Raw genomic sequence first — 21,203 nt, forward strand, 5'->3', positions numbered from 1 at the left:
AAGACAATCAAGAGCTGCAGGGGATGTCACTATTCGAGGTTGGAGAAGCTGAAGAAGCATGCTTTACACTATCCAAAATGTTCATCTTTTTATTGGAAAAATGCAACTTAATTTAAACCGAAGAAATAACTCTTTAATATGGTTGTCAAATTTGAATTCTGAGAGATTTTATATAGAAATTTATTAAATTTAATTTGAAAATTATATTTAGACGGCGTTACAATATTTTGAAAATTATTTAATACTTTTTTAACTATTTAGATTCCAATAATTTTTTTAGCCATGGTTGTGACTAATGAAGCGTGGCATTACTAAAATTTTCAAAAAGTATGATAAATTATAAAATAGCTCATCCTATGTGATTCTTCCTAAAAAAATACTTCAATACAACATCTTTTATTTTTGAATGAATCCAACATATAACAACAAAATAAGTAAGAAATATTTGTGTTTAGAAAATTTTATTCTTGGGATAAAAATCCACATGCATTTCACACACATACACCTCTCTCACTCATTCTCACACATACATACATACATATAATAATTCATAGAAATTTAACACAAGGAGCATGCAAATACATTAATTCAGACAAACTGGTCGAGGTAGCTCTCCACAGTTGTGTACTTAACATCAGGATAAAGCTCAGATGCTTCAACCCCAAATGATGGCTCAATCTCGAAATAAGTTTGGTCGCCGTTCACTAACACCGAATGATTGATCGCCAAGATTATGTTCCCCGGCACTGGAGACTCTGCAAAAAAAAAGAAAAAAAGTCCATTTCGATTCATAATTAATAACGCATATTCCTAACAGTTTAAATTTTTAGGTTTCGTACCTGCAATTTGTTTCAGCAGTTGTTCCTCAGGAACATAAACTTTATCCACCTTCTTCCCTATCTTCTTCTCCCACAAGGCCGCGAGTTCATTCACGGAGTACACATTCAAGCTAGGCTTTATATAAAGCGTTTTGTTCAACGTCCTCGGATCATCCACCGCCCTCATTGTGTACATGGCAATGTCCCGTTCATCGTTGAACACGGCTACACAATACCCAAATAAAAAATAAAAAAAACTTCTTTGTTACAATTCAACAAAAACAAATTAATGAATGTATGTAAAATACCTTTAGCATTGCCATCTCCTAAAATGACGAGTTTGTCCTTAGGCGGGGGTGGAGCAAACTGACCAGGCTGCAGCAGAGTGGGCAACGAATAGCCGGCAAAGTAATTACAACACACATAGGTGTAAGGAATGCCTTGAGCCTCTATGGCTCGTCTGATCCCAACCTTCACGGACCATACTGACTTGGCCGGCTCCACTGCCCGGGCTCGCTCCACATCCGACCCGAACTCAGACGGCAAGAACCTCTACATCATCCAATTCATCAATTAATTAATACGCATCATATATACTATTACCTCCGTCCGATTTAAGAGCAATATTTACTTTTTGCGTATTGATCTTTAAATATTAATTATTATATCAAAATTCAGTACAAATCAAGGAGAAAAAGACAAAAATACTTTATTACTGTACAGTAGTAGTAGAAGAACATTTATACAAAAGATTATACCAATATAATGATATTTTTAATATTAAATATAATGACGCGTAAGGTAAATGTAACATTAACGGACAAAAGGAGTACAATTTATTACATGTATATATTTAGACAATTACCTTAATAGGGTTTCCAGCTTGTTTGATGGCTGCAATGATGTTGGCTTGATCGGGCAACTGCATCTGCCCGACGGCGGAGATCACAACATCCACCTGCTTCACTGCCTCCACCAGGCTCTTTTCATCATTCAGATCGCCCTAATTGATTAATTTATCACAACAAATTAAATTAAATCGATCCTTGTAATATATATAGATAGGATGATGGGGTAATTGATTGATACCTGTAATATTTGGACACCAGAATTCTTGAAGGTCTGAATAAGGTTGTTCTTGGCAGGATCAGCAATGGTTGCCTCCCTTACTAAAGCAAAGGTGGGGTGCCCACACTTTGCACTGGCTTCCACTATGAACTTGCCAATGTACCCAGTCCCTCCTATGATCAAAACCTTGCTCTTCTCCATAGCTATAGATCTGATCAAGAATTGATGAATGAATGAATGAATGCCAGTTCTGTCTGTCTGTCTGTCTCTCTCTCTCTATATATATATGCATTTTTATTACATCCTTCGAATCGATCTCATCATGAACGCATGTAGTTTGGTATCGATTGGGTTAGGGTTTGTTGGAATGTAGTGCTCAAATATCAGTAATGGGTGGACATCCCCATCATTCGAATTAATGATTCTGCCATTTTTAGTGTCTGTTGAGTTCAATCCACTCAACTTGACAGTCATGATGATGGACCAGTACTACTGATCATTCATTGTCTTAATACTATTATCCTCACCATCATCGTTCTACACGTTCCATTTAAAAATAGTAAATATTTAATAATAATAATAATAATAATAATATCTTCTTTTAATACAATATTTAAAAATATGATTTGGTTGGTTAAGTCTTCCAACAGTCAACTTATGGGGCTTATGCCTTATGTATATATGTATGTCATTTTCATCATTGATAACACACAAGATGAGCCCATTGAGGGCCCAACTTTACATTTCTAATTTGGGCTCAAATTGGGCCTTTGGCCCTATAAGTACTACCCAACTTTGAAAGTTAAGACAAATTGAAATTAATATTGAAAAAAAAAAAAAACCCAATAATATATAATTTTTATTTTAATTTTTTAAATGAAATTCCATCCCATCCTCCAATCTTAAAAAAAGGGAAAAAGCATGGGGACTGACATTAGGTACATGTCCTATAACAACCTCTACATGGAGGGTCCCAAAAATTCAGTCTTGATCATTCAAAATTCTTGAAATATCATCCACTTTGTACCCAAACTCTACTGTTTATCTGTTTTGTTCAATCAATTCCAGCAATAATTTGACAAAGCAAATAATAGAGCTATAGCCATTATTATTATTATTATTATTATTATTATTATTATTATTATTATTATTATTATTATTATTATTATTGTAATCAAATTATTTTTGGAAATTGGAAATTCCATTCATGTCAAAGAAGCCAGCTTGCTTTCACCAATATATATTATGTACGTTCATTCATTGTCCCCTCTTCATATTTCTATATATATAATCTAAATAAATCAAATTTTAAAATATCCCAATTGTTTTGCTTTGTGGATGCTATACGGTGTCGTTTTGCGATGGAGGATATTGTGCCTGTCTTTTAATTTGTGGTATTAAGTTTTTGGGGATTTTTTTGTTACCGAATGATTAAGGGAATGAGAAGAGATTTGGGTATATTTTTCAAGTTTTAGAATTTTTCAAAAAAAATATATATACATTTGAAAATAGTGATAAGTCTAATGTTTTTAGTTTAAAAGATGTTCATTGTAAATTGTGCATGGCAAGTAGAATCGATCTAGTCCGTACGATTGTTCGTTGCAAAATGGACGGTGAAGATTGGGCTGGCGTTGGGATCCCGGAACTTCCAAGAACAACTTGTATAGCTGACCGTTAATTTAACGGCCATGAATATGAAATGGAGCGGTTATTAGATAAATATATCCAATAAATAATAAGCCTAATAAAAAATAATCAAACAAACGCCAAAACTACTTTCGATTCATCGAAACGCAGAACAAAGTTTTTATTTTTTTCCCAGAATCCGAGAAGCTTCTGCTGCCGTCCTGCTATTGTAGCGGTGGCGGTGGCGGTGGCGCGGCGGCGTCTTTCTGATTGAGTCTCCCATCGTTCCTTCCCGATTCGTAACCCTAATTTCAATTTCTGTTCATAATCACGATTTAATTCGACAGAGAATACAGATTTCTAGAAAAGAGAGATATAAGAGATCTGATCTACGTTGCTAGGGCGTAGTATAGTGGGGGACATGATGGGATTCTTGACGTCTTCGTTGGGCTTCTGATCCACTGGTTTCATTATTCTTTAATCTTCTCGAGACATAGGGGCCCCTTTTCATTGAAGAAATTACACACACACACAGACACAGAGGGAGATTAATATATGCTTAATATTTGTACGTGGGCGTGGTTGTGTTTTGTACAAGGGAGACATCGAAACGTGAAAAAGGGCTTATTAAACTTGGGATCTGGCTCGTCAAATTTGGGATTAGGTAGCGATGAACTCCCCCTAGATTTATGCTTTATTAGTAGTTAATTACATTCAAAGTATCTGCCTATATTTCTATCGATTTTGATTCAAATATTTGAGGAAAAAAGAAAAAGAGGGAGGAGAGGTCAAACAGTCACTCGCCTCTTGTCAAGAACTTTCCTTATCTGCAATTGGGAATTTTCTTGAACCCTAATTTAATCTTCCTCTGTTTTCCAGATTGAGGTACCAGAAGAGTTTGGGGCATTCAATTATTACACGTATGTTGTTCTTTGGTTTAAACCCTTTTCGAATTGTTGTTTCCTGGGAAAAAAATTAGCTAGTTTGTATGTATTTTCTTTTCTACAGTGTTGGTGGGAGGGAAATGTCATTTGCCTCTATTTTGAGAGATCTTAAGGGGAAGAGAGGCAAAGATAGCAAACTAAAGCAGCCAATTGAGCATCGAAAATGTGAGGTAGACGATAGAAATTCTGATGCTACTTGTGAGGAATATTCGTCGTCATCGTCTTCATATTCATCAGTGCAAGATAGTCCATGGGCGGGGTTGCCCCCGGAGTTACTTCTTGATATTATTAGTCGAATAGAGGCGAGTGAGACTACATGGCCAGCCCGGAGGGCTGCAGTTTTTTGTGCAGCAGTTTGCAAGTCATGGAGAGAAATTACTAAAGATGTCATTAGGACACCGGAGGAATGCGGTTTATTGACTTTTCCTTCGTCGTTGAAGCAGGTTTATTTATAACAAATGGCTCTGCTTGGAATAATGTTATGTTCTTATCATTATTGTTTCTTGGCTTTGTTTTGAAATCTTGATTATATGTGCATCAGCCAGGGCCGAGGGATTCGTCAATTCAGTGTTTTATCCGTAGGGATAGAGCCACATCGACGTACAGATTATATCTTGGATTAAGCCCCTGTAAGTGATGAACACTACATTTCTTTTGGTTCATTCTTGTTTCCTGATTTCTCCTGCAGCTTCTCCTTTGATTCACAAATTTGCACCAAACCAACTTCTTGATTAGATTAAACTCTCCATTTTATCAACAGCTCTTTCAGGAGAGGCAAGTAAATTGCTGTTAGCGGCGAAGAGGATCCGAAGAACTACAAGAACAGAATTCTCGATATCTTTTGCAGCAAACGATTTTTCTCAATCCAGCTACAACTATGCTGGAAAATTGAGGTCCCTCTGTTTGAATCTTGGTTTCCATTTTCATCTATCTGATGCATTTTGTTCTCATCAAATCATGTGGGGTGAATTTCTACCAGGTCGAATTTCTTCGGATCCAAGTTCTACATTCACGACTGTCAGCCTCCGCCAAGCTCCGCCATTCAATCCCATGACTGCTCGCGGAACAGAATTTCATCAAAGAAAGTGTCGCCAAGACTGCCTATTTGCAACTACAAAGTGGCGAGTATAGCCTACGAACTCAACGTTCTTCGCACAAGAGGTCCAAGAAGAATGCAATGCACTATGCACACAGTTCCTGCTTCGGCAATTGAAGAAGGCGGAACAGCTCCTACTCCTCCAACATTCAGCTATGGATTTGATGAAATTCTTTACCCCGCGACAGATCCTGGAGCTACACCAAAGGAATCTCCATTCAGTTCAATGCTTCAATCCAGATCAAAAGAACCATCTCCCAATGTGGCGAGCGAACCATTGATTTTGAAAAATAAAACTCCAAGATGGCACGAGCAGCTGCAGTGCTGGTGCCTAAACTTCAGAGGCCGAGTTACGGTTGCATCTGTCAAGAACTTTCAGCTTGTGGCTGCAGTCAATCCCTCGCAGAATGTTCCAGCTTCAGAACAAGATAAAGTGATCTTACAATTCGGGAAGATTGGGAAAGACATATTTACCATGGACTATCGATATCCACTTTCAGCTTTCCAGGCATTCGCTATCTGTTTGAGCAGCTTCGATACAAAGCCTGCTTGCGAATAATCGGCCGTTTTGATTCTCTCCATGGGAAGTGTTCTGTAATCTTAAACAAGAAGTTGTGTGCATACATTTTTCCTTTTGTGACTTTTTCCTATTTCTCAGGTGGAATATAATCTGTACTACCATCACTCTTGAGAAAGTTAAGTTCTATTAATAAGATGCAATGTTTATATACAGATACATATAGATTTGGTTCTTACAGTACCATGACAAGAGCATCTATGTGATTCTGTTTATTCTTCATTCCGGAACATGAATGAATCCGGACATGCGAACTCCTGGATTCCTTTCAGTGATGGAAACATCAAACACAACAGAGTTATTGATTCCCTGTGCATTATTGTTCACATATGTCTCAGGTTGATCTTCTGTAGCCTTCGCATCGTCGCCTGTCCTTTTCTCCGCAGAATTTCCATCCCTATCGATGGCTGCATCATCAATTTCATCAGAGAAAAATGGAGCTTCTGTTTCTGATGAATCAGACCCTATTTCCATCGATGCCCCTTTGTTTTTTCCTACAAGGTTTATCATCACACTTCCATGTTTGTTGTAAACAGGCTCTTTGGGATCTGCAACCGTCATTTTTTCGATGAATTTTGAGATGAAATTCTTGATGCCATTTTGCAGGGGGGAGTGATCTCCTCCTGCAGGAAGGGTAGCTTTCTTCTGAGCATCAGAAACTGCACTTCTTTCTTCTGTATCTGATTTCAAAATTTTCGACGTCTCATCCATCTGCGCTCCATCGAATGATTTGGGAAGATCGAAAGGCTTGTGGGCTTCTTCTTCATCAGCTTCAGAAATCTTCTCTTGCAGTTCTTGCTTAACTTCATCATCAGGCTTCTCTTCTGATCCAATTTGAGATTTATGTTCTCCTTGAACAGGATCTTCAGCATTAGTAAGCATGGCTTCCATCGAATCGGATTTGTTAGGCTCATCGGTAGCTTGAGCTTTGATGGAATTATTACCATCATTTTTAGTGTCGGGCTTCACCCGAGATTCTTGACTTGAGATTCTCTGTTCCTTTCGTGGAGAAGTCTCCGGCGCAGGCGTACTCTTCGGGGAGTCATTGGATGTTTGCGTAGGAGAGCCAGGAGTTATCTGCGACGGGGTCTTAGGTTGTGAGGCCATTTGTGGTGTGTTAGAAGCCATTTGAGATGGAGATAGGGGCTGAGAAGGTGATCGAGATTCGCGTGTCCGATGAGAGGACGATATGTCGATTTGCACATTGCCTGAAATTGACCTTTTTGGGGAGTGAGCTGTAGAAACCGGTTTGTCAGGCACTCGATGTTCTATTGGAGGTGGGAGGATGAACGAGGGATGGTTTCCGATAGAGATTTCCATGGATGGAAATCGGGAGGGGCCTTTGGCAATGGTAGTGTGAGATTCGTCGGCATTTTGGGATGCCGCCGATGTGGCTGCTGAAGACCAAAACCGGAAGGGAAACAGCGGCATTCGCAGTCGATGATTCGCCATAAATATTTGAGAACAATGATGGAAGAAAAGAAAAGGATGGCTCTATGTGTTTTGGTATGTAATAAACTTGTGTTGTGTAGTTTTCTTGTGTGATTCACATTCTTGTTTCATTACCTTTTTGTTGAATCAAGCTTCCTTCTGAACTCATGGCTATGATCTTACTTCTTGTCTTGGACTTAGAAGTGATTCTTTCTTCTAGTTTTTGATCAAACTGGTTCCTGAATCCTTATGGGAAGTTTAGGACAATTATAAAAAATGTATGAATTATGCCCTGAAAAGTACAGAAAGGAACCATTTTTAGCAAAACGACCTCTCTTTCTTCTCATTCAAGGAAAGAATTAATCTTAGGGAAGACAAGCAATGGATTAAGGCAAAAGCATCAACCTTCTGTTGCATTTTAAGAGACTAAATCCTCTTCTTCAATCTTCTGCAAGTTCCAAATTTGAGCATCGTTTCTCCGCACAAGGTACTCCGACAAACTTCGCTTTATTATTGACATAAAAAAGCATTCATGTATTGCTGTTAAGAAATGAAAGAATCTTTCTGTCCCAAGGTTTAGCAAGAACAAACTAGTCGTAAATTATACTTACAGGATTTGAAGATGCAAGGCTTCCTTCAAGCAATCCGAAAATGCCATGAGCAGTACATCAAGAAGCTCGGTGATCCTAGTATAACAACAATGGAGCTGATAAAAACATTTTCAGCACAAGGGCACAACGTATCCTTCCCACCTGCAACAAAGTCTCGAGATGGTCTCAATGATGCTGTGGTGGAGAATGGCCACAGCTTACCACATAAGGGGTTGCAGAATACAACAGTAGCTGAGGTGTTAATGACAAAGGGAGAAGAAAAGGTGGGATCTTGGCTATGGTGTTACACAAATGACACTGTCTATGATGCTGTGAAACAAGTGAGTCTCTAAGCAATTCGACAAACATAAACACATTCAGATATAACTTATACCAGAACTATGAAATAAGTTCATCTGGAAAAATGCAGATGGCGCACAGCAATATAGGATCATTAGTGGTTCTCAAGCCTGGAGAACAACAGCTAATAGCAGGAATTCTCACAGAAAGAGGTATTCCTTCAATGCACTATTTATTACATGAATTCACGATGCGAACAAAGAATGCCACTAAAATATGACAAATAAGTAAACCAGTAAGTTCTCTTTAGTATGTATATGTGTTAACATGTTTAAACAGACTATTTGCGGAAGGTGATCGTACAAGATAGGTCCTCCAAGTACACAAAAGTAGCGGAGATAATGACTAATCAGGTTGGTATTGTTTATACTCAAGGCTCTTGTTTTGGTCACATGCATTTCGTAATATCTCTTCTAACTTTGTTTCATCTCTTATAACAAGTTAATAACAGTGACATCAGATACAAACATTCTTAGGGCAATGCAGCTTATGACAGGCAAGAAAATAAAGCAAGCAATACATAATATCGTGGCGTGATTTGCAGCAAAATAATAGAATATTTATACTTTTGTAGAGAATCACATTCGGCACGCCCCAGTTATAGATGGGAGGATAGTGGGCATGATCTCCATTGTGGATGTTGTTCGGGCGGTATTGGAACAGCAACAGGGAGAAGTGAAGCAGTTAAACGAGTTCATTCAAGGAGATTACCGTTAGAATAGTCTATAAACAATCAAGAGATCAAATTGAAAGTCTCCAGAAGCCCTTCAAACTGACACATGATATATATAATTTTCTTCCAGAAACTATCATTCTATCAAAAGCAAAGAAATGATCCTGAGAATGGAAGATAGAGAAAGATGTATGTCCTGTGACATCAACCATGTACTAAATAAACATTAATCCCAGCAATGCCAATGAGAAAAGGTTCGCTTGCTTAGTAGTGATCAAAATGGTGCGGCATAAAGCCATATTGATCAGAGACAAATCCATTTTATATGAATGACAGCCTTAGAATATATAATATAAATCAATAAACCAAAAACGATATGGGACATTCATATGGAATCCCATAAATCAGACAGGGTGAATACCTTGTAAAGTATGGCTCTGATGATAAATAAAACATCAAACTCCAAACTAGAAAGGAAAAATGAACATTAATTATTTCCTGAAGTGCAATGCATCATTTTCAAACTGACTTGATACATTAAAGATGTCCACAGAAACAACATAAAGTTCAATCTTCAACAAAAAATGAGGTCAAGCATGTCACCATCTTTGTAACGGACCTGCATCAAGTATAACATAGGCACCACAGTCCATTTTATTGAAGGACCAGTGATCTATCTGTCTGAGATGATTCCACTGTTGATTGTTTGGCTTGAAAAGTGAACACATAAAACACGTTTAAATTTTCTGCAGATACTTGATTAGGTTCCGGTAGACTAAAGCTTCAGAACATCAAATCAGAATATTCCTCCTCCAAGCAACAAGGCATTATCCTAGGTGATAATAGAATTCTCTGTTCATTTGTTGCTTGATTGTGAGGCCTTGGCCTTGGTGCTTTTATTGCTCTTTCCCATTGTTTGAGATGCCATCAACTTCACCTTTAGAGCATTGGATAATTCAAATCCTTGACCTTCCATCAATCCTTGTATTCTTTGAGCATCTTGCATAAAGCCACCATCTATAAGTGAATTGATAATTCTTTCAAATTCCACAGGCTCCAGTTGCTCAAACTTTGATTCTAGAACTCCTAAAGATTGAAGTGCCTTCTTCTCGGACCCAGCCTTAATGTACATGTCACAAAGGCTTACGTGGAGCTTAACTGGTGGAGCCTCACCCAGTTCAGCAATCTTACCCAATATCTGCTCAGCTTCATCATAGAGCCCCAACTTACTCAACCAATCAACCATAACTGTATAAGTAGCAACACCAGGCTCCAAGCCATCCTTCTCAAGCTCAATAAGAAGACTCAAGGCATCATCCAAAAAGTTCTTCTTTTCATAAGCGCCAATCATATGAGCCATGCATCGGTCATCTGGCTTGAAACCAAGCTTCCTCATCTGATCAAAATTTTGTTGAGCACGGTCAAGGTTACCTGCTCGAGCACATGCTTCAACCATTAATGTACAGGATTCAAGACTTGGTTGGACACCCAGAATTTCCATAGCAGTGGAAGTTCGGTTGGCTCCTTCAAAATCTCCACGCTGAGCAAAGGACTGAAGCAAAGCCATGTATATCTCCTTTGTTTGTTTTATGTCCCTATTTTCCATCTCTCTCACTAAAGATTCACCAAGTCTGGGTTGACCAGCATTCACATAGGCCATTATCAAGGAATTATAGACCTTTGTGTCCGGTTGAAATCCATGCGCTCTTAATCCATCGAATGCCTCTTTTGCTTGATCAAGATTTCCTGATTTACAGTACATGTGAACTAAAATGCTGGACATGATAACATCAGGCACAATACCATTCTCATTCATCTTTTTCAGAATTCTTTCAGCATCTTCCAAGCAATTCTTTTTGGCAAGAGAATCAATCACCTGAGAATAGTCACGGATGTTTGGTTGGAAGGACTTCTCACCAAGTGCAAATTCTGCAACCTAGAACAGATTCAAATAATAAAGAATAATTAAAGAACATTAGATAGAAACACTATAGAAATCATAAGAATCCGAGACTAACTTTGAGAAAAAAAAAAAAAAAAAAAAAAAGATTTCTAGAAAAATCTAATTGCAATATTGAATATGCTTTCACCACCCATGAAAATGCGATAGGAAGCCTCATTATAACTTAGGAATGACAAGAACTATAGAAATGTTTAAATTCACCAAAATGTGTTCCTACTGATAAAACCAACAGATAATCTTAAATACCAGATTCTTCAGTAAAGAGGGAAAAAACATACCTTAAAGTAAGTATGAGAATTATGATCTTTCAATCTGTCAAGAAGAGAAATCCAGTCAACCCTTTTAGGTTGGACAAGCTCTATCCATTCACCTAAAATGGGTGCAGGATCATCCCTTTCTTGTAAAGAGAGGATCTTATCAGTAACCAATTTGGACCGACCAGATAATGGCTTTGGCTCCTGGGGCCACAAAATTTCACCACTCTCTTGAATTTTATCAGCCACCTCAGCCCACTTTGCATCAGAAAGATCAAGTCCATAAATCTTGTATTTAATCCTCCCGTGTCTCTGGGGAAGCGAGACAGTCTTCTGTTTACTCCCTTCATCTGCGTTATCAGTGTCTCCCATTCCTTCTACTCTACTAACAGTACTGTTTACTGATTGCTCTTTCTCTTTAGTTTCTCTTTGGGCTTCTTCCTTCCGAAATCGCTCCAAACTCTCGTAAAACTCACTTTCCTCCATCTTTTCCCGTGCCCACTTGAACCTGAGCTCTCTTAGCATCTCCCCACGAATGCCCACTTCACCAGCAAACCTGTACATCTCCTTAACTTCCTCAGACTGAAGAAAACTCTTCATTTTCTCCTTTTTCTTTTCTTTCTCCATGTCTTGAAGAACAACATTGCTGACATCCCACACTGTTCTCCATAAATCCGGACTGAAATCTTGCGAGGACGCTGATGCAGACGCCCCCATCATTTGCTCAAGACCACCCTTTTGCAACTCTGAAACAACTTTCCCGACAATAATCACAAGCATCCCATCAATTGTATTCTTGTCGCATCCAGGATAAGCTTCATTGAGCTTTTTAGTCATTATCCAAACAAACCGGGACAAGAACTCGTTCATGGTAGCATCCTCTTCGGATTCACATTCCAAATCGCTCGAAGAATCTTCTAAACTAACTCCTTGTAAACTGTGCATGTATCTACCTTGAGGCAAATAAAACTTGGGATTATTAGGCCCACTATTGGAAGATGCACTGAAATCTCCTGATGTGTAAAATAAGGGGCGTGTGTTCATGGTAGCCGTAGCAACACATCTGTAACCAGACGATTGTGATGACCACATCCTGCCATTGCTTTTTGATAGATAACCAGCATGTCTGCTAAACAACTGCCTTAACGTCATGTTTATCTTTCTCCGTTGCATTACGCCTACAAAGAGAGCCAACTAATATATGGTTCCAATTATTACAGCTTGGATTCACTGCAGCAAAAGTTCAAACCAAGAGTAGAAGTTACCAAGAAATCAAAGTGAAACAACAGGGATGATGATTCCCTGCACGTTTGGAAGACACCAACAATACAATTGGAAAGCTAAGAAAGTACAAGTGCATTTTCAAGCCAATCCTTTAAGAAAACAATTGACGATTATATATTAAACTTGACACCATAAAAGCACTGAGCGAAATCAATTCTGTTACAAAAGCAATGCACAAATCAACAAAACGGCAAAACAAGAAGAACCCGTGCAATAAAAAAAATAAGAATAAATAACACCAACATTCAGATTCCCAAAAACAAAAATGAATCGGCGGAAAACAAGAATATCACAGCAAATGACAACAATAATACTATTCCATGCAATACTAGAAAATCAAGAGCCTAGAGAGAACCTGAAAGCTCAGCTGACTTAAAAATGGTAGAATCCAAGCGGACTGAGACCTGAGCAGTGAAACGATCTGGCAACGCCCAAAACCCTATCAGAACCCTTCTGCCGTTCCAGGGAGCTTGAACCGGGTTCAACCCGGACCCGAATTTATACCAGTCGGGCTCGATCTGAAGCTCCAACGACCTCTTTAATTTAATACTATAATTGTGCTTCCGCATAATTGTACTGGACCAGAGCCCTAATTAAATTGGGCTTTATTGTACAAATATAAATGGGCCTAGCCCAAGAATATATACGGGACAGATTCCACCATAATAGTTATGTCCATCAGTCAATGTCACAACTACTTTATAAATATTATTAAAAAGAATAATAATAATAAAAGTAGTCTATAAATTTAAGCCTTATTTCTTTATAAAAATATAGTAATAAAAATGAGATTAAATTTGTCGCCTGAAGGAGATAATAATTATGAGATCAATATAATATATATAATTAAAATAATAACAATAATAATAATAATAATAATATATAATTTATGAAATAGGTCAAATGTGATAAGCATATAAAGTGTTTGTGGATGCACACCTCATCACAAGTCTATCTCCTTATCTTTTGGAACATTTCTCATCTCATCTCATCTCATCTTCAAGGGATCTTTCAATATATCTCATTGCCCCGAGCCTGCATGCATGTATCTTTCTTTTTAGTTTTTACCCATCCCATGCCATGCCATGCCATGCATGTTGCTTCAGAAACACTGAACTGAAAGCATAATTAGATGATTCTCTACACAATTTCTGTTAATTAATTAATTAGGTCAGACATGTTACATATATACTATATCTATGGATTCTCAAGTATCGAAAGGGCTAGGGGGTGGGGTGTGCATGCAATTTAGTTATAATTGGTTATAGTTTAATCTGCCCATCATCAGCATGCAATTAGCTAATGGAAGTGCAACAAGATTTGATGTTGAAGTTGAAGTTGAAGTTGAAATTTTAATTTATCAAGGAAATTGAAGATTCCTGAGTCAAGCAAATTAGCTAAGAGGATCGGATGTGAAAGGACGAATTTCAAAAGAAGAAAGAACGTGGAATCTGGAATCTTATTTTAAGGTAGGACATGGCAGGCAGCAGTAACCTAGCTAGCACAGCATTAGTTGTATCTTTATATATGATCAATATATATATATATACAATGAAATCAAAGAAGATCTTGCAGGATTGGGAATCGATTCCAAGAATGCGATCGAAACTAGCACAGTGGTTTTAATCACATATATATATATATATCCTACTAGCTAGCTACAAATAATAATATTGATTCCATTCCAAACAAGTGGGTGCCATCGATTACCCTTTCAATTCGAATGCTCAAAAAATTAAATACCCATCTATATATGTATCTCCCAAATCAAAATAAATCCCTTGCAACTGTACCAATTACAATTAAAGTAAAGATTGGTTGTAAAGACATGATCATATATCCTAAGAAGAATATATATTGAAATGTAATGTAATGGGGAGAATTAAGGTACGTTTGTTCTCTTTAATTTGTTGGGGCATGCATTATATTGGCATCTAATCTTAAGAGGTGAAAGAAAGAAAGAAAAAAAGAATTGGGTTGAAGGGATCTAATCCCTAATCCTCTTCGTACCCACCACCAGCTTGTAATAATAAAAATTCCCCATGTAATCAGTCCACTTGCATATACATATATATATATATAACGTTATTATTCTTCGAACTGAACCATCCATCCATCCATCCATTGCCTGGTATATATAGGCTCAAGTCTCCCAAATTCATATAGCCTCTCACCAAGTGTGTAATATTATAATATTTAGGAATTAATTTAATTAGGTAGGATGGCATCGAGCTCCATGTCGACGTGGACTTCGAAGCAAAACAAGCAGTTCGAGGAGGCCCTGGCGAGGTACGACAAGGACACCCCCGACCGGTGGCACAACATCGCCCGCGCCGTCTCCGGCAAGTCCGCCGACGAAGTCCGACGGCATTACGAGGTTCTCGAGAAAGACATCATGCAGATCGAAACCGACCAGGTCCCAATCCCTAATTACGCTCACAGTCACAGACAAACCCACCTAATTAATGCCAGAGGATCATCAGCCTACGCCAAGACCACCAGAGGTATACATACATACACACACATATATATATACATACAACTCTCACTCTTTTGATCTGCAACTAATTTGTTAATTAACTAACTGCAGGTTTCTGAAGATCTACGTTCCACTCGTCACTCATCAAGAATTCACTTAAAAGAAACATACATATAATTATATATATGTGTGTGTATCAGAGAGAGAGAAGTAATTTGTTTCAGTACGTACTTGGTGTATGCTTGCAATCCGATAACTGAGTGCTGTTAGTCGTCGATTAGTCTGAACTGTTATTATTAATTTCTCCCCACAAGAAAAATAAAAAAATAATAAAAAATAGTGATGTGTCACATGTCAGCTACTTGTTGTTTTAATTATTCGTGCAATGTAAGTAAATTTTAGAATTCTTTTAATTATTCGTGCATGTATAAACTCTCGACCGAACGTAATATCCTACAAATTAGGCTTGATAGACAAATCCCACTAGGCCAACATGCATAGCAGGTGTGACGTGAAGCCATATATTTAATATGAAATGAAATTAAAGGGTCACTTAATCAAAATGGTTGTAAAAATACCATTAGTTGGTAGCTAATAAGCACGATAACAAAAATAAATAAATAAATAAAATAATAATAATAATAATAAATAAAAAATGGAATAACAGAGTCAAGCCATATAAGTGTAGTTGTAAAGAGATACATCTTACACTAGCATATAATTATATTAGTGAAGTTAATGTAATATATATATATATATTAATGAATGTATTTTAAATTCAATTTTAGTGACATAAATAAAATATTGACGACGTTATTACATTTGGGGTGTGTTTGTTTGAGAGATTTGTTTGGATTTCCATTATTCATCCTTTTTTTTTTTTTTTCAAAAATATCAAATCAAACACCTATTTTTTATTTTTTATATTATACTGAAAATCAATTTTACATTCAAAACATCACATCAACACCTATTTATATCACATTATACAACTATTCAAATTCAAAATTTTTATTATTCAAATTCCAATTTAAAATCCAAACCATCGAACAAACACACCCCAAGTGGCCGTGGTATTTAATTAATTCGAGTTGACCATTGCTAACTGGCAAATGGCAATGCCCACTTCTCTTGTCATCGAGAAAAGGATTGAAAGTCCACGGTCATCCTTTTGACACGTCACACATCATGTTATTCATTACAACTCCTGGGATCTCTATTCCTGCGACGAGCTACGATGGCGATAGCCGTGGCAATACCCCCACATTATGGTTTCCAGATCCCGGGACTCGCTACTTTCATTCTGCAAAAGCTACCGCCACGTCACCACATCCTCACTTTTTCTCTCAATTTCATTATTATTATTATTATTATTATTAATTAATTATTCAAATTTACTATAGACATTGGAAAATTCGGAGTGTTTTTTTTTTTTTTTTTATTGTTTATATGTAGTATAATTTTTAATTAAAAAGAAAAAAATGTAACTTGTAAGTTGGAACCTTTTTATATATGGTTCATAGGTATGTGCTAGTGCTACATTTAATTTTGTTCCATATGGTGCTACGCCTAACTCTTATTTTATTTCTATTAAATTATTTATCTATGTGAATTCTATTCTACGATGCATTATATAATGTGCTTTTAACCTGTACAATGTAATAACAATTGTTATTTATATATGCATGCATGTAGCGTTGCTGAATTAAATTAAATTAAATAATGGTGCAGAATTATTAAAATATACAGTGAGAGAGTTAGCTGGTCAAGCGCACTTGTAATTAAATTTTCACCTGTCATTCTTACCACTCAGCATAGGAAATTTAATCTCGTACAATAAATTTGGATTTAATTCTCAACTTCTATTGGTTAAAATTTATTGGGTCAAATAGATCATATAATACACTGCACTGCACATATAATTTGTTATTATTTGTACCTTAGTCTATATCCATCGAGAGAGAATTTTATTTAATGAAAATAACAATATGTATATAGTTGGTTAATCGTTAATAATCATAATTAATTGAAAATTTAAAATTCAAATAAATTATAACATAATATTACTCATCAGGACTAGGATTCGATGAAACTAAGGAATTGAACAATGAATCGATCAATTGGGGGACATGCCCTGTCTCCAATTTATTCACTTTAATTTTGCCCAATCTGCACTCAACTACATTAATGTTTGATTTAAATTAAATTACAATGATATCAATAATAATAATTAAATTCATCCTAATTACATGTTGTTTATCACATGTGATCACTAATTATGAAGCAATTAAATAAATAAACATATATAGGAAGATAATGATGATGATCAAAATCAGTAAGTAATATATGAATATGATAATAGTAATGAAACGTTGATTAATTCTACAGAAAGTAAGATAGAGGGATAGGGTTGTAATTGATAATTGGTTGATTTGAGGAGAAAGATGGGGAGAAAAGAATCCCCAAATTGGAAACCCTAATTTATCAATTACATGAGGAGTTGGGGATTTTTCTTGGAGGAAGAGGAAGAGGAAGAGTTCTTGTTGTTGTGCATCCAAACTTTGAAGACCTGTCTCTTCACCCCAACTTCGGCGCAGAATCTCTGAACTTCTGAATCATCCTCTCTCGGGATCCTCCATCCCAATTTCTCCGCGAATTCCAGCATTCGCTCCTTCTGCTCCGTCGTGAACTTGGTGCGGAACCGTTTTTTCGCGGCGAATTGCGGAGGAGGAGGCGGCGGCGGAGGGGCGGCGCTGGAATGGAAGGCGTTGAAATTGAGCTCCTCACTGGAGGAGTCCGTACCGCCGCCGCCTCCGCCGCCGGCGAAGGCCATTTTCATCGGGTGGACCATGGGGCCCCAGTGAGCGGACCGGTGCTGGCTCATGGACGGGGAGGGCAGCGGAGGGGGGAGCTGGAGGGGGTGCACGGCGGCGGACTCGCCGTGGTGCTCCTTCCGGTGGAAGTTCCGGTGGCAATTGCAGGCGGCGCACTTTAGAGCCTCGATTGTGCCTTCTTCCCCGCTGGGCATGAATTCGCCGCAGCCATCGGTAACGTGACCTCCGATGTTGGCGGCGTGGTTCTTTAGGCACTCCCGGTAGCTGATCCTCGGCTTCGATTTAGATCCGCCGCCGGAATTAGGGTCGGAGCCTCTGGGCTTCTCCGCCGTGGGGCTTACCGGATTTTCGAGGAGGGAATTAGCGTTGTAACCTAAAGAGGAAGCTGCTGCAGCTTGCATTCTCAAATCCTTACCGTCTTCTCCAGAAGCAGCAGTAGCAGCAGCAGGTAACGACGACGACATTATAATTTTCCCTTTGATAAACCCTAAAATTATCTCAGCCAAACAAAATTTTCCTTCTTAGCAGATTGAAATTAAATCAAACAAGTTTTTGTCGTATTGGAGAGCAGCAGGAGCAGAAGCAGAAGGCAGCTTAAGCTTAAGCAACAACTCAAAAAGCTTAAATCTTGATTTATCGACTGGTTCCCAAGTAAGTACCAATCACCTTTTTTCTTCTGCAAATCTCACCAACCCTCATTCCTAAATTTATGAAACCAATTAACACCCTAATTAAGTCGTTACCGATAACAAGACAAAATTCTAATCAACCAAATCACATACTAGTTTGTAAGTATATAATATATAGAAAACCCATTATTATATCCAACAATCGATACAGCAGAAAAAGAGGGCCACCTAAAGACCCCAAATCAAAAACCACCCCCCACAAAAGAACTCATAATAATAATTATTATGAAGACTAAACTTAAACCATATCTACTAAAGGTGGAGACGGAGATGATGAAGGAAGGAAGGGTAGAGATGAGAGAAAAGCTGTCTAAGTTTGGGACTAAACAGTGAGAAGAGAAGGAGAGATTAAGATGAAAAGCTGGGGGTGGGTGGGGCGGGGTGGGGTGCGGTGGGGTGGGGTGGTGGTGGGTTTTTGAGTGTATATGTTTCAGTGGTTCCAACAGCCAACTAAGTATCCAACAAGAGACAGGTTGGTTGCTTGTGATGAAGCTAAGAAGAGAGAGAGATGAGTGGGAAACAACTACTCGTGAAGTGATGAGAGAAGAGATTAAGAATCGATGATGATCTGATCTGAAGAGAGCACAAAAAACAACCGACAATGTCATGTTCGTCCTCTCCCACGCCCTGCCACTTGGTCCCATCCCACCCCACCCTCCATTATTGCCCCCCCCCCCCCCCCCCCCCCCCTCTTTTCCTTTTCGTCCCATCCTTATAATTAGCAGACAGTTCCCACGTACCCTCTTATATATACATACATATCAAAAGATGGATGCCAACCCTCTTACTGAATGAAGAATTACATTACATTCAATACAATGGAGATTTTGGTTTCTTGGCTTCCTACCTCCCATTCTCTCCTGCTCTCTCTCTCTCTCTCACCAGTTTGTTTTTTATAAACATTTTCTTGTTTTTATAATAATTAATTGCACAGCTAGTAGTAAGTAGTACGTAAAGAAAGTAAGCAGAATCAGCCCAAGCCATTAATGGAGAGCTTAATTAAATAAAGTGAAGAGGCCTTAATATAAGCCATTTGGGGCAAGTAGTACGGCCAAGTGCAGCAGGATTGAGTACATGCTATTTTAATTTGTGTGCAAGTATAAGTAGCAAAAAATATATATATATATATATGGTGGATGATTGTGTGTATGTGTATGTATATGTATATGCCATACACTATAGTATACTGTGGTGATGAGCTCTGCAATTTTGCAGCACTCCCATGCTTTCCCCCAAGCAACCTCTTTAACCTTTCTGTCATACACAACACCAACCCTTCATTGCTGCTACATTTCTCTACAGACACACACACATATAGATATATAGATATAGATATATACAACCCAAAAAAGAAAAAGGGAAAGCTTTGGGACTTGGTATCCATAGCAAGAATCTACCCTTCTATCCAATTGAGTTTCAACACTAGTCTGCAATATGCCATTCATTGGAATCAGTTCCTCTATCTTCACGGGCCACCATTTCAGAGAGAGAGTGATCAACTGTAAGTATTTACATAAAGCTAAATGATGCGACAATAAGACACACATATCTTATATGTATATATATGTGTGTGTGTGTATGTGTATGTGTGTGTAATCTGTTGGTAGTAGTAAAGTAGATTTTAGATTGTAAACGCATGAAAAACATAGGAAGGTCCCTCCATGGCTAGAGATCGAAGATATGCAAAAGGACCACTCTAGTAACCACTACCATATATGCTGATGATCCAAGAATATTATTTATATACATATATAGATACATAGATATGTGTTTGTGTGGTTGAGAGAGAGAGAGAGAGAGAGAGATTTGCAAAGTAGAAACTGGTCAGTTAATGAACTCAAAGTGGCTTGTATATGGTTGTTACCCAAGAAAACATATAAATGGGGTGAGTGTGAGAGAATGAGAGAGAGAGATTCAATGATAGAAGCTTTAATAACAAATTGACTAATTTGCCAATGCAAAGTCTAGTCCTTATCATCGTAGGGCCCAAACTCTTTTTTCGGGTTACAATGCCAGTAAAGTTTCAATATTAATTGTATTCTTCGTGCAGAATGGGCAGAATGATCCAGCTTTGTCTGAAAACGATGCTTATTCTTACTCACAAATTTTATTTTATTTTGTTTTAAAAAAAAAAAAAAAAGAAAAAAAAAAGAAAAGAAGAAGTTATTCTACTGGACACTCCAATATCATCTGTTGAATCAAATATTGATTGGGGCAAAATTTGGGCCTAATATCCATTCTTTTTTTCTTTTTTCTTTTTCCAATGTGATAAAATGGGCCTTTGTGAGTTCCTTTGTTCCCAGATTTTAGAAATGGCAGTGTACTTATTTGCACACACGATTTTTTTATAAAAGGGACAAAGTAAGAATAATACCTGTCATGTTCTTTCTGTTCAACGCCTGCAGCAGATGATAAATAACGTATTGCATTTTATTGTACAGAAAAATTATCAAATCAATCATTGACAGAACTCTCGAGAAACAATGCTACAACGTCACAGAAAATGACACTCTGTCG

At 37.6% G+C, this 21,203-nt stretch overlaps 7 protein-coding genes across 8 annotated transcripts; 3 read left to right on the forward strand and 4 right to left on the reverse strand.

Annotated features, from left to right (window-relative positions):
* Window positions 1-444: 444 nt before the first annotated feature.
* LOC127246592 (isoflavone reductase-like protein) lies at window positions 445-2,244 on the reverse strand. Its single transcript, XM_051268045.1, has 5 exons — window positions 1,908-2,244; window positions 1,684-1,821; window positions 1,127-1,370; window positions 840-1,043; window positions 445-755 (listed from the first exon to the last, which is right to left on the reverse strand). Exons 1-5 carry the CDS (start codon window positions 2,085-2,087, stop codon window positions 589-591), a joined length of 933 nt encoding a protein of 310 aa, XP_051124002.1. The 5' UTR covers window positions 2,088-2,244; the 3' UTR covers window positions 445-588.
* A 1,404-nt stretch (window positions 2,245-3,648) lies between these two features.
* On the forward strand, window positions 3,649-6,284 carry LOC127246590 (tubby-like F-box protein 5). Its single transcript, XM_051268043.1, has 6 exons — window positions 3,649-4,176; window positions 4,392-4,432; window positions 4,521-4,899; window positions 4,998-5,085; window positions 5,217-5,349; window positions 5,436-6,284. Exons 3-6 carry the CDS (start codon window positions 4,537-4,539, stop codon window positions 6,109-6,111), a joined length of 1,260 nt encoding a protein of 419 aa, XP_051124000.1. The 5' UTR covers window positions 3,649-4,176; window positions 4,392-4,432; window positions 4,521-4,536; the 3' UTR covers window positions 6,112-6,284.
* LOC127246591 (uncharacterized) lies at window positions 6,238-8,291 on the reverse strand. The gene is made up of 3 exons (XM_051268044.1): window positions 8,172-8,291; window positions 7,966-8,065; window positions 6,238-7,852 (listed from the first exon to the last, which is right to left on the reverse strand). Exon 3 carries the CDS (start codon window positions 7,579-7,581, stop codon window positions 6,349-6,351), a length of 1,233 nt encoding a protein of 410 aa, XP_051124001.1. The 5' UTR covers window positions 7,582-7,852; window positions 7,966-8,065; window positions 8,172-8,291; the 3' UTR covers window positions 6,238-6,348.
* Window positions 7,911-9,523, forward strand: LOC127246595 (CBS domain-containing protein CBSX3, mitochondrial-like). 2 transcript variants are annotated; one of them, XM_051268048.1, is made up of 6 exons: window positions 7,911-8,047; window positions 8,135-8,491; window positions 8,581-8,662; window positions 8,790-8,863; window positions 8,952-9,006; window positions 9,085-9,523. In XM_051268048.1, the coding sequence occupies exons 2-6, from the start codon at window positions 8,183-8,185 to the stop codon at window positions 9,225-9,227; spliced, it is 663 nt and encodes a 220-aa protein (XP_051124005.1). In that variant the 5' UTR covers window positions 7,911-8,047; window positions 8,135-8,182; the 3' UTR covers window positions 9,228-9,523. The 2 variants fall into 2 exon arrangements, with proteins under 2 accessions (XP_051124005.1, XP_051124004.1); XM_051268047.1 differs by having other exon boundaries at window positions 7,912-8,047; window positions 8,174-8,491.
* A 115-nt stretch (window positions 9,524-9,638) lies between these two features.
* On the reverse strand, window positions 9,639-13,187 carry LOC127246588 (pentatricopeptide repeat-containing protein At3g09060). The gene is made up of 3 exons (XM_051268040.1): window positions 13,040-13,187; window positions 11,425-12,630; window positions 9,639-11,119 (listed from the first exon to the last, which is right to left on the reverse strand). The coding sequence occupies exons 2-3, from the start codon at window positions 12,571-12,573 to the stop codon at window positions 10,040-10,042; spliced, it is 2,229 nt and encodes a 742-aa protein (XP_051123997.1). The 5' UTR covers window positions 12,574-12,630; window positions 13,040-13,187; the 3' UTR covers window positions 9,639-10,039.
* A 1,295-nt stretch (window positions 13,188-14,482) lies between these two features.
* LOC127246596 (protein RADIALIS-like 3) lies at window positions 14,483-15,576 on the forward strand. The gene is made up of 3 exons (XM_051268049.1): window positions 14,483-14,571; window positions 14,901-15,188; window positions 15,275-15,576. Exons 2-3 carry the CDS (start codon window positions 14,906-14,908, stop codon window positions 15,280-15,282), a joined length of 291 nt encoding a protein of 96 aa, XP_051124006.1. The 5' UTR covers window positions 14,483-14,571; window positions 14,901-14,905; the 3' UTR covers window positions 15,283-15,576.
* A 1,907-nt stretch (window positions 15,577-17,483) lies between these two features.
* LOC127246593 (zinc-finger homeodomain protein 5) lies at window positions 17,484-19,232 on the reverse strand. The gene has a single exon (XM_051268046.1). It carries the CDS (start codon window positions 18,459-18,461, stop codon window positions 17,652-17,654), a length of 810 nt encoding a protein of 269 aa, XP_051124003.1. The 5' UTR covers window positions 18,462-19,232; the 3' UTR covers window positions 17,484-17,651.
* Window positions 19,233-21,203: the final 1,971 nt, after the last annotated feature.

Source organism: Andrographis paniculata, unplaced genomic scaffold (assembly GCF_009805555.1).
Source record: "Andrographis paniculata isolate CXL003 unplaced genomic scaffold, ASM980555v1 Contig30END, whole genome shotgun sequence".
Classification (NCBI taxonomy): Eukaryota; Viridiplantae; Streptophyta; class Magnoliopsida; order Lamiales; family Acanthaceae; genus Andrographis; species Andrographis paniculata.

Bases quoted from the DNA above. Each gene is read 5' to 3' on its own strand.
- LOC127246588 (XM_051268040.1), bottom strand. From the start codon at position 12,573: ATGCAACGGAGAAAGATAAACATGACGTTAAGGCAGTTGTTTAGCAGA. The intron at 11,120-11,424 runs GTATGTTTTTTC...AATCTGTTCTAG, and splicing joins ATTCTCATACTTACTTTAAG to GTTGCAGAATTTGCACTTGG.
- LOC127246596 (XM_051268049.1), top strand. From the start codon at position 14,906: ATGGCATCGAGCTCCATGTCGACGTGGACTTCGAAGCAAAACAAGCAG.
- LOC127246592 (XM_051268045.1), bottom strand. From the start codon at position 2,087: ATGGAGAAGAGCAAGGTTTTGATCATAGGAGGGACTGGGTACATTGGC. The intron at 1,822-1,907 runs GTATCAATCAAT...TTAATCAATTAG, and splicing joins CTGGTGTCCAAATATTACAG to GGCGATCTGAATGATGAAAA. The intron at 1,371-1,683 runs GTAATTGTCTAA...TGGATGATGTAG, and splicing joins AAGCTGGAAACCCTATTAAG to AGGTTCTTGCCGTCTGAGTT.
- LOC127246593 (XM_051268046.1), bottom strand. From the start codon at position 18,461: ATGTCGTCGTCGTTACCTGCTGCTGCTACTGCTGCTTCTGGAGAAGAC.
- LOC127246591 (XM_051268044.1), bottom strand. From the start codon at position 7,581: ATGGCGAATCATCGACTGCGAATGCCGCTGTTTCCCTTCCGGTTTTGG.
- LOC127246595 (XM_051268048.1), top strand. From the start codon at position 8,183: ATGCAAGGCTTCCTTCAAGCAATCCGAAAATGCCATGAGCAGTACATC. The intron at 8,492-8,580 runs GTGAGTCTCTAA...GGAAAAATGCAG, and splicing joins TCTATGATGCTGTGAAACAA to ATGGCGCACAGCAATATAGG. The intron at 8,663-8,789 runs GTATTCCTTCAA...ATGTTTAAACAG, and splicing joins AGGAATTCTCACAGAAAGAG to ACTATTTGCGGAAGGTGATC.
- LOC127246590 (XM_051268043.1), top strand. From the start codon at position 4,537: ATGTCATTTGCCTCTATTTTGAGAGATCTTAAGGGGAAGAGAGGCAAA. The intron at 4,900-4,997 runs GTTTATTTATAA...TATGTGCATCAG, and splicing joins TTCCTTCGTCGTTGAAGCAG to CCAGGGCCGAGGGATTCGTC. The intron at 5,350-5,435 runs GTCCCTCTGTTT...AATTTCTACCAG, and splicing joins AACTATGCTGGAAAATTGAG to GTCGAATTTCTTCGGATCCA.